The 16731-nt window shown below is 36.2% G+C and overlaps 1 protein-coding gene across 3 annotated transcripts in view; it reads left to right on the top strand.

The window, feature by feature from the left end:
- The window catches only part of USP47 (ubiquitin specific peptidase 47), a 104498-nt gene extending 87767 nt beyond the window's left edge, over positions 1-16731 (top strand). For all 3 annotated transcript variants that reach the window (XM_070803673.1, XM_019974846.2, XM_070803674.1), the window contains 10 exons: positions 794-913; positions 2608-3385; positions 8687-8862; positions 9185-9265; positions 10796-10911; positions 11267-11385; positions 13236-13366; positions 15079-15126; positions 15217-15347; positions 16175-16731. In XM_070803673.1, the coding sequence (XP_070659774.1) occupies positions 794-913; positions 2608-3385; positions 8687-8862; positions 9185-9265; positions 10796-10911; positions 11267-11385; positions 13236-13366; positions 15079-15126; positions 15217-15347; positions 16175-16349 (1875 nt within the window). In that variant the 3' untranslated portion in view covers positions 16350-16731. The remainder of the gene's footprint in view (positions 1-793; positions 914-2607; positions 3386-8686; positions 8863-9184; positions 9266-10795; positions 10912-11266; positions 11386-13235; positions 13367-15078; positions 15127-15216; positions 15348-16174) is intronic.

Raw genomic sequence — 16731 nt, 5'->3', positions numbered from 1 at the left:
TCAGAGGAAACAGATCATATTTTGAAGTCATAGTTTATGATTAACTGCTCTGTTTTATAGTTTAGTCTACGAGCACTGAGGTAGAATACAAAAGAAACACATGTCTTTTCTTCGCTGAAACTTATAATTTTGTTGGGGAAAAATATGTCTGTAGAGTATAGACAGAAAACAGGATGCCAAGAAATTTAGTGTTTATAACTAGGATGCTTCAGAATTAGTCATCGTTAACTATACAAATGAGGTTTTGTAAAATGTAAATTATTTTTATTTGTTCATTTCATGAGAAATCTCTTAAGTGACACCAAAAATTAAGGACATGAAATTTTAGAATAACTTTAAATTTTACCTACTAATTTAATCTCATTTTACACAGAAAAAAAATTGATTTAGTAGAAGTATTAACACAATACAGAAGACCTGATCAAAAGTCACGAAGTTAAGTGGTTTGACATCAGTTCTCACAGTCAGTTACTCAATTTCTTTGGAATCAGATCACCTCATTTACTTCATGAGTTTGGGAGAAATAGAACTTTTAGTGAGTAATTGTTACTTTTAAAATAGTTTCAGAGCATACATTTATAAGTGATACTCTGTTCTCCTAATTTACAGGCTAGTTAGTGGATAGGACTAATGTGTTTTTTTTTTTAATTTGTAAATCTCTAGTAAGATTATTTTTCTCTTAATTTTCTTTCTGCTGTTTTTAAGAACTCAACAGTGTCTTATTTTCCTATATTTCCAAGTCAAGCATAATTATTTTGAGAAAGTGCTTTTAATTAAATCACTTTCATTTCAGGCCGTCCATTTACCTGCTGAGACAATGAGAGTAGTGCTGGAGCGCTGCTACAATGACTTGCGCCTTCTCACTGTGCCCAGTAAAACCCTGAAAAATGAAGGGTTTTTTAGAAGTAATAAGGTATGTCTTTTATTTTTCCATTACTATTTTCTATACTGCTAGTCACCATTTGTCTGAAATTTACCTTTTAAATTCTCACATCCTTCCAGTAACTACCTATCTTTATAGTCAGGTCAGATCGTACTTCTTTGTCTTCTAAGTGAATCTTGGTGGTTCTCCTTTCTGCCTTGTTCATGTGCCGCCCCCACATGTAGTGTTTTCCCCCATCTCCCTACATTTATTTTTCAAGTCCCTGATTAGTCCTGCCTCTCTGGTGGAACCTTGATGACTACTTCTGGTCACAGTGATTATGTCCTCTGAATTTTGTTCATTCTTGAGCTCCTCCCCTAAAGCGGTACTTCATGGTGAGTCTGAAGCATGCCTAGTATACAAAAAATTCTTTTCTTGGGTTCATTCCATGTTATTCCCTTTGCCTACTCATTTATCTCTAGAAGGAAAAAGAAAGTTCATGTTGGTCTTTTTGTTGCATCTCTTGGTATCATTATGTTTCCATCATATCATTTTTCATGTGTTTATTCCTATGCTATTGGTTTACTCTGGATAAACTGTAGCAAAGTTTCCTCGATTACCATCTTTTATTTATCACCATTTCCAGTCTCTTTCATCTTAGGAAAGATTGATCTTTTATCACATTTAGCCCTTTTTTTATACTGTTTTATTAATTTTGATGAGTAATTTTTATTCACCTCTAGTTTCTTGCAGTACTTGTGTGTGGTATTTGTATATAACATTAAAATCTCTAATCTACCCTAATACTGTTTTAGGGTAAGGAGTGGGAAGGATCTAACTTAATTTTTTTCCTTAAATGGTTAGCTTATAGCCCTCATTTATAACATTTATTGAATAACATTTATACAAAAATCAAAATGCTATTCATAATTGCCAGATACATATATATGCATTTCACTTTTTAAAATTTTATTATAGGAAATTTCAAATATATGCAGAAATGCAGAAATAGTGTAATGAACCCTTATGTACTTATCACCCAGCTTCTATAATTATTAAGTCTTAATTCATCTATATGTAACTAACTACTTCCCCTAGATTATTTTAGAAACATCCCCAGCATCATATCATTTCATCTATAAGCAATATGAGTGTATATTTCTAAAAGATGAGAACTCTTTTAAAAACATAACCACAATTACATTATTACACCTAAAATTAACAGAAATGCCTTAATATTAACCAATATCTAGTCAGTATTCAGATTTCCCTGATTATCTTAAAAATTTTTTTTCAGTGAAAGTTGCTCAAATCAGAATCTGAATAAAGTCCGTAATATCTCAAGTTTATTTTAGTCTAAAGCTTTCCCTTCATGTTTGTTTCCTTGCAGTTTATTTGCTATAGAATCAAGTCATTTGTCCATAAATTTTTTTATAGAACTTGGATTTTGGTGTTGCATTGCCAAGATGTTTTTATGAATATTCCAGTAAGCAAGAGATTTGGCAGGCACACACACACGTGTGCCCCATCTATCTTAGCACAGTTTATGGCCAGTTACAAGGAGATATGAACATAAAGTTTGTTTTAGTCTCCAAAAACAATATATATGTCCTTTAGAAACATTATCATCTCACATTTTATAATCTATTGTGCACTGTCTTATACTGATGTGGTATTATTCTTACATTGAATGAGATTGTCCCCAAAATTAATGGTGTAATGTAACTCTTTAACTTACTGTTTAGGTGTTTGTTGAAAGCTCTGAGACTCTGGATTACCAGATGGCCTTTACAGACTCTCATTTATGGAAACTCCTGGATCGGCATGCAAATACAATCAGATTATTTGTTTTGCTACCTGAACAATCTCCAGGATCTTTTTCCAAAAGGACAGCATACCAGAAAGCTGGGGGTGACTCTGGGAACGTGGGTGATGACTGTGAAAGAGTCAAAGGACCTGCAGGGAGCCTAAAGTCTGTGGAAGCTATTCTAGAAGAAAGCACTGAAAAACTCAAAAGCTTGTCACTGCAGCAGCAGCAGGAGGGAGATAATGGGGACAGCAGCAAGAGTACTGAGACAAGTGACTTTGAAAACATTGAATCACCTCTCAATGAGAGGGGCTCCTCAGCCTCAGTGGATAATAGAGAACTTGAACAGCATATGCAGACTTCTGATCCTGAAAATTTTCAGTCTGAAGAGCGATCAGATTCAGATGTGAATAATGATAGGAGTACAAGTTCGGTGGACAGTGATATTCTTAGCTCGAGTCATAGCAGTGATACTTTGTGCAATGCAGATAATGCCCAGATCCCTTTGGCTAATGGACTTGACTCTCACAGCATCACGAGTAGTAGAAGAACTAAAGCGAACGAAGGGAAAAAGGAGACATGGGATACAGCAGAAGAAGACTCTGGAACGGACAGTGAATATGATGAGAGTGGCAAGAGTAGGGGAGAAATACAGTACATGTATTTCAAAGCAGAGCCCTATGCTGCAGATGAAGGTTCTGGGGAAGGACATAAATGTATGTACTTGAAAGAAAAAGGCTGCTTCTTGAAACAGCCTCAGGTCTTTTTTATCAGTTCATTTAAATTTTTAGTTGAGAAGAATCAGCTAAGAGAGATGCTTTGTCTTAAGATTACCTGTAGCATCCTGGATTATAAGATTATCCTCTCTTCTTTGCTTTCATTTTGGATACAGTTGTAGTGAGCAGTGTTCTTAGACCTGTGATGGAATGATGTCCAGACTCTGGTGTTAAAAAGAAAGAAACTAAGAATATTTTTAAAGGAAAGAAGTATAATAACAGTTCAAAATTTTAAAAAGGAAAAGAAATAGTTTAAATAGCAAATAATATACAAAAAAAGGCCAGGCACTCTAGAAACTTTTATATTCAGTGCCTAGAAAAAATTTTAATGTGTGCATTCCTTCCCTTTCTTCCATCACCTACTCCAAGGTGCACCATTCCTACACCCCCTAAAAAGTACATAACTGGGAAAGTCAGAGAAAGAAAAGGGACCTTTCCCCCCACATCTCTTTGAAGGAAACCTCAGGCAAGTTGTAAACTAGAAATTCTGAATTGTATAACCTCAGAATGGAAGTGATTTGGGCACTTGGACAAACAACAACAAAACATAACATTGTATGAGACTTAATAAAAGAATTCATAAAATATCAAACTAAAACCAGCCGGAGAATTAGCAGGACAAACAGGTGCAAGATACAAAATATTTCTTCAAGTATAAAAGGGAAATAGCTGAAAACCTAAATATTTTGCATTAGTCTGAAAGGCAAATATTAGTATTACCCCTTATGTTTTTATATTTTACTTTTCAAAACACTTGTTTGTTCTCACTTGAAGCTTCTCTGAGATTAATAAAATAGACATTGATATCCTCTGATGAGAAAGCTGAAACTCACACAGGGTGAATGACTTTCCCAAAAATACATATATGGCTAGTAACTAGTGGGACCATTACTAAAGGTTAAAGCTCTAGAATGAATGTACTTGCTCCTATTAGTTTGTAAGCGAGCCCCACTCTTCATCTCTCCGTTTGTATGCCTCCACAACTATTATTTCCTGAATATAAGCTGTAACCAGGCCCTATGTATTTGTTAGAAGTAGGGATGATTAAAGTGCAGCATTAGGCTTCATCTCATGAAGAGAAGGTGCACAAAAAACCACTATATTAGTTAAATGCTATGATGCTTATACTCTGAAAATTGGATCTTTTAAAAGGAAGTAATAGAAATTATGAAATCAGTAGTAAAAATACATAAGTTTGTGTTTTTAAGTAGGTTCAAAAACAGCATAATTATTTGACATCCATACCTATATCTTAAAGAAACTCAAGTGGGAAAATGTGTATTGGTAGATTAAAATGGAGACAGAGAAACTCTATCATAGTAATACTTAAATTTTAATTTTCATGGGCTTTTTTTTTTTCTTACAGCTCTCATTATTATGTTATTTAGTCCTCAGCAGCTGTGTGAAATTGATATTGTTAAACATATCTCACAGATGAAGAAACTGGTTCCTACAAGTTAATTTCCTGAGGTCACACAGTTAGTAGGTCACACTGCTGGGATCAGATTCAAGTATTCCAGTTGCAAGCCTGGTACTCATTTCTCCACCTTCTCACTGCTAACCGCTGTTTGTTTTCTCACATCATAGTAAAGGAAAGATAGCTCGTACCTACACTGCTTTCTTATCATTCTCAACCCTTCAAGAGCATTGTAGAAATTAAAAATAGCTTCACAGCAAGATATACAGTTTATAATCCAGCCTATGTCTACAGATGTCAGATAAATTTCACAATATCTAATCCCAAATTAAGCAACCTCATTCAAGCCACTCATCCTCACATATAACCTAAATTCAGGATTCTTTTCAATGTTAGCATATTTTCTCTGCCTTTGGTTCTCTTGTTAGAGAATCATTCTAATGAGGTAACTAGTTTCTGTTTGGTAACATATTAGCAAACAATTCCAGATCATTTGTTTTCATCTAGATGTGAGGTCTTTCTTTTATTCCCCCAATATTCAGGACTCTGGTATGAAACACATTTGGGAACTTGATTTGTATAAGAATACCATCTTTAATAAGATACTGCTCATCCTTTTCTTTTGGAGAAGGAAATGGCAACCCAATCCAGTATTCTTGCCTAGAGAATCCTGTGGACAGAGAAGCCTGGGGGCTGCTGTCCATAGGGTCGCACAGAGTCGGACACGACTGAAGCGACTTAGCATGCATAGCATAGCATCTCTTTGGAAAAAGGTTAGAAATATCTTTCAAGGAGTTTGTTTTTGAATGATATACTAGAAATTTGACTGCATTCAACTGTAGGAAAGATTCAGTGGGGATATTTAGAATTATAGTTTGAAGGGTCTCATTTCCATCTTAAAACGGTTAATGGAATCTTTACAAAAGGAGCCTGCTAACCATTTTAACCTTTTTAGAAATACATTGTGGGCTAATTTACTAGCATTCATGGAAATAGTAAAACATATGATGAAGAGAAATAATCTTCTATGAATTATTTAAGTGTTCAGAAGCTATACAGAAGGTTGTTTGAGAAGAAAAGGTGAAAACCCTGCAAAGTGTCTTTTCATGTTTAACAAACTGGCTTAGGGGAAAGGGAATGGGGATGATGGCCAGCGAAGTGTTTCAGGAATCTGTACTATGACTGCTTCATCACAGTTCCACAGGGATCTGAAAGTAGGTGCTTGGGAAATGTGGGTGACAAGTAACAATACAGGTTCTTCAGAACGATGAAATGGCAAGGTAGAATGGGTGAACAGAGAATTTGATACCTGAAGAGTCATGTGCCCTGCACTGTATAGGCAGTTCATTTAGGTGGTAACCAAATAACACTTAAAATGATGGTCTTGAAGCAATTAGTTATAATCCAGAAATCGTTTCAGGGAGTACTTATAGACCTCTTTGAAAATATTCTCCCAGTGTGACCTAGTTGTAATCTGCAGGCAGTAGGTTATAAATAGGAAGACCAGAGTAATAAAAATGGTCATGTATTTGCACTGAAACTTCTTTGTACAATTTTGGTTACCACCTCTTTCAAGAAATACATAGAAGAATGAAAAAGGAAAGCTTTTGAGGGCACTTTAAACTTGGAGCTGTGAAGAGACTGAACTCTTCTGTATGAAGGCATAGATAGGAAAATCGATATGATGGTGTTCTGTAAAACCACTAAATAATTATAGCTCGTCAATTAAGCTAACACTTTGTCAGTGCTGTGTTAAGCATTTTGCATGCATTGACCCAAAAACACATTATGATATATAAAGATTGTTATCTTTGTTTTATAATAGAGATCACTGAAGTTCAGAGAAGTTAGTCGAAGTCACAAATCTAATATGTGAAGGGGAACAAGAACTTCATTCCAGCCAGGCCATCTAACTCCAGAACACTTGGTTCTAATCACCATATTGGACTGTATCAGTAACCAATGAACATTCATGTCTTCCTGTGATACAGCATTACTAGGAGTTACAAGAGAAACCAAAACGGCAGTGATAGCTTTTATTTGAGTAATGCCTTAGAATGTACTACATTTGTTGAACAACAGTCAATGAGACTGGGTAATAATCCCATGAGAAAACTAAGGCTCAGAGATTGGATAAGTACCTATAGCCATTTATCAGACCAAAGTGGCAAAACTGAAATGCAGCCATAGGCTGCTTATTTCTAATCAAGAAATTTTTTCATTGCACCCTTCACTCAAGAAATTTAACCCCTCTCTGGTTAATAAATAGAGGTTTGTTTGCCAAAAGCTAGATTGTTAATATGTAGGGACATTCCTTAAAGCTTAGAAATAGATGTTTTAAACAAAGTAAAAGCTATACTGCCTCAAAAGGCATATACAGTAAATAAAGTTCATCACTGTATGTTTTCTGCTAATTCATACTTGTCACATTTTCTCTAGTGAATCAGTATTTTATAACCGGGAAAATAGTAAATAGACATTATTTGAAAAATCCATTCAGAAAAATTCATCAATCCTAGTTGGGATGACTTGAAAATGGAAACCAAGAGTATATAAAGGTTTCATTCTTCACCTTTCATGTAAATTTCACAGAAAGCTTGTGGTCTGCCCTACAGAGAGCCTTAGGGCTGCAGAGAAACCATGAGCCTGAGACTCTGTGGCAGCTTCTGCATTCGGCACTGTCTTATTATTAAGAGAAAGAGATAACTAGTGATGTTTTTGCTCTCTAATAGAATATAAAGATCAGAGTAAGAAATATATTCCAGAAGTCATGAGTATATTCCAAAAGTATCATCATGAATGGCTTATAAAATAAAAGGACAAAGATTAAAATAATAAGCATTAGAAAAAAATAAAGCACATCAAAGATAATCCTATTATAATGCAAAAGAAAGTGAAAGTGAAGTTGCTCAGTCGTGTCTGACTCTCTGCGACCCCATGGACTGTAGCCTACCAGGCTCCTCTGTGCATGGCATTTTCCAGACAAGAGTACTGGAGTGGGTTGCCATTTCCTTCTCCAGGAGATCTTCCCAACGCAGGGATTGAACCTGGGTCTTCGCGTTCTAGGCAGATGCTTTACCATCTGAGTCACCAGGGAAGTCCATATTATAATGCAAAGAGAGCTTAAATTGAAGCTTAGACGAGGTTGGAGCTTCTGATCCATGTAGGTATTTCTGTTACAGTCCAACCAACTACATAATAAGACAGACATCTTTGTATGCTAGTCTTGACATTTTTAGTAGAAATCCCAGAACTAGATTTACTAAATTTTTAGTAAATCTAAAAAATTAGATTCTGAGGTTATTACTATTATGAAACGATTCTAAAAGCATGATTAACTTATTAACCTCACTGAATTGACAGTAAGATACGATGAGATAGGTACTGTTATTATCTCCATTTTTCAAATGACAAAACGCAGGTACGGAGGCTGGTGACTTGCTCTGTGTCTTGACATCTAGTAAGGAAGCAGAAGAGGCAGGGGTGAGATGCAGCCAGAGCCTGCACAGAACTAGAAATGTATGTATTTGAAAAACATTCCTGGAAGTTTGATTTTTAAATTAGTGACCACAATGAATAAGCAAATATCTCACACTTAAGTATCTCAGAATGTTTAAAGCCGTCAGGTTATACGTAGCGTGTGCTCAGTGTCCATGTGCATTCAGTGCAGTGCAGCAGCTAAAAGGCAGGTGACTGAAAAGGGCTGCTTTTTCCTGCTCACAGTGTAGTTAGCAGTCTATAATCTGCTCTATTTATACTCTTAAGAGGTTTCTTTTACATTTTTGTTTCTTTTTTTGCGTGTGTCTGTGTATTTGTGTGCTTAGGGTTGATGGTGCATGTTGACAAAAGAATTACTCTGGCCACTTTCAAACAACATTTAGAGCCCTTTGTTGGAGTTCTGTCCTCTCACTTCAAGGTCTTTCGCGTGTACGCCAGCAATCAAGAGTTTGAGAGCGTCCGGCTGAATGAGACACTTTCATCGTTTTCAGATGACAATAAGGTTGATAAAAATAATTCTGCATAATTAGAGTCTGTTACACTACTTCCAAGTAAGATGAAATAGATAGACCCTAAAAGGATTATGTGATTATTGGGTTTTTTTGTTATTGTTTTCTCCATTCATCTAACAAACATTTGTTAAATGTTAACTGTGTGTCAGTTACTATTCTAGGCATTGGGGAATCAGAAGTAAAAGATATACCTGTTCTCAAACAGCCCAGAATCTAGAGAAATGGGGGGAGAATCCTAAATAGTTGGGGTGAGAATGGGTAGTTTATTCTGCTGAGACAGCACATCTTTTAAAAAGTGTGTTTAATTTGTAGATTACAATTAGACTGGGAAGAGCACTTAAAAAAGGAGAATACAGAGTTAAAGTGTACCAGCTTCTAGTCAATGAACAAGAGGTAAGTAACATGCTTACAAGCAATGTAAGGTCACTTTGGGTATTAAAAACATGCAGTGTATAGATTTTATTACTAGACATTTCTTTTTATCTCTCTAAAGAAGGAAAGGGCTTTCCTGGTGGCTCAAACGGTAAAGAATCCACCTGCAATGCAGGAGACCTGAGTTCGATCCCTGGGTTGGGAAGATCCCCTGGAAGAGGGCATGGCAACCCACTCCAGTGTTTTTGCCTGGAAAATCCCCATGAACAGAGGAACCTGGCAGGTTGCAGTCTAAGGGGTTGCAAAGAGTCGGACATGACTGAGCAGCTAAGCACAGCACAACACACAGAAGGAATATTTCTTCTTAGGGAATGTTTCAGTTGTGCAGGCCATACTGTCTCTGTTGCAACTACTCCGTGCTGCCATTATAGCACAGAAACAGACAGAGGCCATACATAAGCCAACAGCAGTGACTTCCTTCCAATAACACGTCACTCAGAAAAACAGGCACCAGATCGTGGCCCTCAGACCATTTTTGTCATCCCTCTGATCTAAAGTGTTGATACAAATGCTGGAATGGCATACATTTTCTGCTTTTTAAAAGTGGATTTGTTCGTGCTTATTTTCTGGGAATGATTGTATAATGATACAGAAGGATGGCAGCTGACCTGTAGAGTATATACTTTTTTAGTTCAGAGAGTATTTTTTAACTAGCATTATATTTAGTGCCTCTTTGTTCTCTGAGTACTTACAAATATTAACTCCTTTAATCCTCATCAGTTAACTCTATTATAAAAGTACTGTTATTCCCACTATATAGGTTAAGAAACATAGGTGCAGAGAAATTAAATAACATGCCCAAGTTCATATTGCTTTTAAACGGATTAAGAATCTAAACAGACTATGTTCTAGGGGAGTAATAAAATATTCCTGTGATATTTAAAATGATGGTAAATACCCAGAAGAATAAGACAAAGACACTATTTTTAAGACATTTATAACATCTCAATGAAGACCTAGACAGATGTGAAAAACAGCAAATAAGCGGGTAATGTTTTCATAAAATGCCTTCATTTGTTCAACAAATATTTTATTAGGCATCAGTTATATCTCTTATGTGTGATTCATTACACTTATTTTGACTTATCTTTCTTTGAGTTTGGGGTTTGTGGATTCTGTATCTTTTGAGACAATTAATAGATGTATTTGAAAAATTAGCATTCATTTCCCTCATTTTACTCTATAAAGGTGATGATCATTGTATTATAAGAAGAGAAATATGAATGTATTATCATATCTAATCTTCACAATGATTCTGAGGAAGACACTGTCCCCAATTTACAGATGAGACAACTGAGATACAGAAATGTTCAGTAAACTTGCTCAAGATAACAGAGTTAGTAAGTAATGGAGCCAAGATTTAAATATAGGAAGACAGACTCCTAAACCCAGTCCAGTAATCGTCACACTGTAAAGTACAAATAAAATGTTTTATTGATCCTCATTTTAATGTGTAATCCAGGGTGTAATTGTTTATCTTTACATTCCTAGCCATGCAAGTTTCTGCTAGACGCTGTTTTTGCTAAAGGAATGACTGTACGGCAATCAAAAGAGGAGTTAATTCCTCAGCTCAGGGAGCAGTGTGGTTTAGAGCTCAGTATTGACAGGTAAAGTGAAATTACAGTGTCGTCGCCGTTAGACAGTGTGGTCAGTTGACATGGATTGGCATGATCTTCTAAAATGAAGAATTTTAAATTCCTGTACTGTTCAGAATTTTGTACTCTAGATTAATATGATAGAACTAAGCAAAATTATTTAGGAATTAGTATGAGCTTCCTTTGCAGGACACTCAGTTTGATGTCTTGAGATCATTTCATTGTATTTTCCCAAAATTTTAATGAATAACCACTTGACTTTTGTATTTGAACATTTCATTTTTTCCTTGATGTCAGATTCATGTTACTTTTTTTAAGTTAAGAATTTCAGAGTATAGTAGTTTAAAATATCTTATCACATTTGTAGGTTTCGTCTAAGGAAAAAAACATGGAAGAATCCTGGCACTGTCTTTTTGGATTATCATATTTATGAAGAAGATATTAATATTTCCAGCAACTGGGAGGTTTTCCTTGAAGTTCTTGATGGTATTTTCATTATTTTTGTGGAGAAATATCAGAAGTTCTCTAGAAATAACAGAAGCCTGTAGCTTTTCTCAAATAATGAGCTGCTTCTATCTTTTCTCTGGGCCCCATTTGCCTTTTAAATATTTCTTCTTTTCTCTAATTTTAAGAATATGAATTCCTCCTTTCAGGGAAGTTGCAATTTCAAAGTTGTATTTTTAGTACTTTTTACTGAAAGTAAAAATTTCTTAGCCGTGTTTGTTTTTCAGTCTCTCTTTTCAGGGAAGTTGCAGTTTCAGAGTTGCATTTTTAGTACTTTTTACTGAAGTAAAAATTTCTTAACCATGTTTGTTTTTTAGTATATTTTCTCATTTTGGCTTATTTACTTTGAGGATGTGCTATTAATTTTTCAGAAATTTTGAGAACAGTATTAGTTTTCTAGGCTATCACAATGTACCACAGACTGGGTGGCTTAAACAACAGAAATATACCTTCTCACAGTTTTGGAGGCTGGCCACCTGAGATCAGGATGCTGTCAGGGCTGGTCCCTTCTGCTGGCGGTGAGGGGCGTCTGCTGCACGCCTCCCTCCCGGGGGTGGTTTCTTGGCAGCCCCGTGTCCCGGCTTGTAGAGAGATGCCTGACAATGTCCTGGTCCCTTCTGGCGGTGAGGGGCGTCTGCTGCACGCCTCTCCCGGGGGTGGTTTGTTGGCAGCCCCATGTCCCCGCTTGTAGAGAGATGCCCGACACTGTCCTGGCCTCTGCCTTCACGTCACACGGTGTGCGCCGTGCAGGTGCTCCTGTCCGTGTCCCAGTTTCCTGTATCACAAGGACACTAGTCATATCGGATTAGTACCTACCTTAACTGACCTCATGTTAGCTTGATTACTATTGTAAATTCCAAATAAGGTCACAGTCTGAGATACTGAAGTTCAGGAGTCCAACATGTTTTGATGGGGGACACAGTTCAACCCATATAACTGAGTAACAGTGACCTAGAAGAGCAATGTGTGTTATCAGTTATTCCTTCTCTGAGTATCTGGGGCCTTACAGAGTAATCCTGTGTCTGGGTAGGCCAAGAAGAGATGAAGGACATAGACGTCACCCTTGTTAGGAAAGAATATATATTGGCGGAGATGAATTAGCCAGAATATGTCACTGAATGGTGGATCCGTGCATCAGTATCATTTCAGTATATATTTTAGCATCAAAGTACTTGAGTAAGATTTAAGTCATGTGATTAAATCTAAGAAACATTGGCCTGTAAAATGCCAGACATTCTGATGCATGGTGCTGCAACAATGAATAAAGGTTGCCCTCGAGATGCACAGTGTATGGGAACACCAGAACTACACACCTGTCGTTCTAAAATGATAGGTGCTAAGAAACACATCAGTGCAATTGGCTCTTCTGTATATCAAAGAGAAAGGTGACGGTTGAGCTGGGTTTTGAAGAATCAGCAAGTTTGGGAGTAAAAGAGAAGGATTAATGATAGCTTGAATGAAAAAAGAAGATAAAATGAAGGCTGTTTGATGATGATTTTAGATTGTGGGATGGTGGGAGCCAACAGAAGGCAAAGATTAGAGGTCCAAAGATGAGAGTAGTTGGGAGAGCAGTGTCCAACAAGACTCACGAGAGAGTGAAATTAGGAGTCCTGGTGGAAGGAGAGCTTGTGGGGTTACGAATTATCTTCTGAGACTGGAAGGGGAAAGAGAGAGTATTTTATTCTGAAAAACTCCTTGGGATAACTAGTTTCTTTATGCCTACTTTTTAAGAACAATGCTTGAAGGAAATCTTTTTGTTTTCGAGGCAATATAAGGCATATTACGAATCTTGAGAGTAAATAGAATGATGGCCTACTCTTGCATATTCTTAGGGGTGGAGAAGATGAAATCCATGTCACAACTTGCAGTTTTGTCAAGACGGTGGAGGCCTTCAGAGATGAAGTTGGATCCCTTCCAGGAGGTTGTGTTGGAAAGCAGTAGTGTTGATGAGTTGCGAGATAAGGTAAACTCATTTTAAACAAAATGAACTAACATACCTTTTTCTCTGTGTTGCGTAAGAGAGACCCTACGAAGTGAGTGCCAGACACTGATGCGGCAGCCTTTCTGTTTCAGTCGCACCTGTGCCAAATGGCCATTGTTTCTCAGGGCTGCTGATGCTTTGAAAAATTATGTTGACTTCTGGCCGTCCAGAAGTGAGCCCCGCTTTCTATAACTTGGATCAAGTTTGCCCTGAGTGGTTAGGATTAGAGTTACTAGAGTAAATTGCTATATATATTTAAAAAACCAGATGAAGTATAATTAAATAGAGAATCCAGCTGAAGGTTAGGGTTAGCAAAGGTGAGAATCCTAAGGATCCCTGGAGAAAGGTACTAGGACAGTTGGCATTTTGGGAAAAAATGTATTTCCATATTTCACACCAAAAAATTCTAAATGTATTTATATTTTAAAATATAGTAAAATGATAAATGTTCTAGATGAATATATTGAAAATAAGTTTATAATCCCATAGAGGGAAAAGTATTTGTGAGTATAATACCAAAAGCCAGAAAAGGAAAGATAGGCAATATAAAAGTTAAATCTTCTGCACACCACCCCCTCAAAAAATTTTTTTAAAGCAACGCATAAACAAAACTAAAAGAAAGGGGAAAACATATGAAACATATGTGAGACATATCCAAATTTAAAAGGAGATACAAATTAATAAACTGGACAGTCTAATTTTAAAATAAGCAAAGAACATGAATAGGCAATTCATAGAACAAGAAATACAAGTTAAAACAATAACAGCAGCAAAAAAAAAAAATTAAAAATAGAAGACAATAATAGCATTTTTTTACCTCCTAAATAACGATGAAGATTTAGAAAATAAAAATATCTAGAGCAACAGTCCCCACCCTTTTTGGCACCAGGGACCATTTTCATGAAAGGTGATTTTTCTTTGAACCAGGCAGGGTGGGGAAGGAGGGTGGCTTGGGAATAATTCAAGCACATTACGTTTGTTATTCACTTTAGTATTACTACATCAGCTCTACCTCAGATCATGAGGCATTAGATCCTGGAGGCTGGGGACCTAGAGTCGTCATGGTTTGGGTAAACCAGGCAATATCATAGACCTTCGATAAGTGATTAAATTGACATAAGTTTTTCAGGGTTCAGCTTGGCATTGTTTATAAACATTTCACACATGCAGTTGCACATCTAAGAATTCAGTAAAAAGAAATTTGTAGAGATACGCAAGGAAATATATACAGAGTATACATATTATATAGAATTGTAACTGGGAAAACCTAAAAACATGCTCAGTGTCCATCAATTGGAAATAAAATGGTATATTTTTCAACTAGTGAAGAGAATGAGGTTACTCTGTATCCTGTTTTTTATAGGTTATATAAAGTTATCATATAGATATATTTCATAGATACAGCTTTATGTATTTTATAAACTTGTATATAGTTTATATATGCATAGGAAACGGTCTGGAAGGAATATATTAATACTAAATAGATATTTTGAGACATGGTACTTGCAGGTGGACTGGGGAGACAGTTCTGCTTCCTGCTTTCAAAAAATTTTACATGTTACTTCTTTGGAAAATCAAACATGTTACTTCTTTGGAAAAAATCAAAACTATTTCTGTGTTCACAAGGTGAAAGGAAAATTGTTTCAGCAAACTTAGTTTTTAGGTGAGCTCACATGAAATGTTTCCTCTTACAGCTTTATGAAATCAGTGGAATTCCTGTAGAAGATATTGAGTTTGCCAAGGTAAGACCCTGAGAGTGTTTAAATCTGGGTACTAACGCTAAGTAAACATGGCCAACGGTGACATTCATTCATTCATTCTTTTTTCCTTAGGGTAGAGGAACTTTTCCCTGTGATATTTCTGTCCTGGATATTCATCAGGATTTGGACTGGAATCCCAAAGTTTCTACCCTGAATGTCTGGCCTCTTTATATCTGTGATGATGGTGCAGTCATATTTTATAGGTAACATTCACAATGTTTTGGTTATTTCTAGAGATACCACATTTTTGTTGTACATCTTATTTTTCATATATAGCTTTATGATTGTTACGATATAGAATAGCCCTGACCAGTAGAAATACAATACAAGCCGTATATTGCATTTTAAAATTTCTAGTTAGCCACATTTTAAAATGTAGAAAGGTAACATTATTTTAATAAGTATTTCTAACCCACTATATCCAAAATATCATTATGACATGTAAACAATATAAAAATCACTTCTAAGATATTTTGCATAATTTTCCTTGTAGTCTTAGAAATATTATGTGTTTATTACATATGCCACCCATCTCAATTTGGATCATACATACTTCAATAGACACACATGGCTAGTGGCTACCGGATCTGTCATTCTATATAGAGGAAAAAGAGTAGTCATTGGAGCCTGGCAGGTATGTATTCAAATTTAGCTTTGTTATTTATTTACCTAGGTCCTCATCTGTAAAATGGCATCAGTAATGTCAGCCTTGCAGGATTTTATGAGAATTTGAAATACTGCATTTAAAAAAACTGGCCTAATGGCTATTATAAATAGATGTTCAATAAATGATAGCCATTATTATACTAGTAGTAACATGGAAATTATTCTATGCCGTTTTTAGAAGTGCGTGCTGTGTTAACATAATAAACACATTAGAAATCTAGGACATCTTAGGATAAGTTATATAACTTAAGTGGTGACAATCAGATTTAATTTTCTCACTGAGGAGCATTATAGCTTTTAAACATAAATTAAAAGAGGCAGATGGCTGTACTGGTCTAATGTGTCATTAATATTTTAAATGTAGGGATAGAAGAGAAGAATTAATGGAGTTGACAGACGAGCAGAGAAATGAACTGATGAAAAAAGAAAGCAGTCGACTCCAGAAAACAGGACATCGTGTAACATACTCACCTCGGAAAGAGAAAGCACTAAAAATTTATCTGGATGGAGCACCAAATAAAGATCTAACTCAAGACTGACTCTGCTAGTGTAGCATTTCCCTGGGGGATTTTGGTTTTAATTAGACGGTTCACTGCTACTGTGTAGTGCCGGGATGGCCGGACATGGTTAGGGGGTAACCCAGCGACACCAGCACTGATTGGACGGCCCTTCACCAATCAGAAGCTCAGTGCCCAGTGGGCCGCTGTGTGACTTGGAATCATGTTGTGCACTATAGTCACATGTACTGTAAAGTGAAAAGGGATGTGCAAAAACAGAAAGCGAGACCTGCTACTAGAAAAGTGGGAAGGGGAATGAGTAAACTTCTTTTCTTGCGGACAGATGTGCACATAGCCGCTAGTAAAACCAGCCTCAAACAGAATGCTCATAGCTTAATAATAAAAGCTGTGCAAAGGCCATGAA

The sequence above is a fragment of the Bos indicus genome, chromosome 15 (assembly GCF_029378745.1).
Source record: "Bos indicus isolate NIAB-ARS_2022 breed Sahiwal x Tharparkar chromosome 15, NIAB-ARS_B.indTharparkar_mat_pri_1.0, whole genome shotgun sequence".
Classification (NCBI taxonomy): Eukaryota; Metazoa; Chordata; class Mammalia; order Artiodactyla; family Bovidae; genus Bos; species Bos indicus.
Note: the sequence above shows the minus strand (reverse complement) of the source record. Positions and strands in the feature narration are given on the sequence as shown.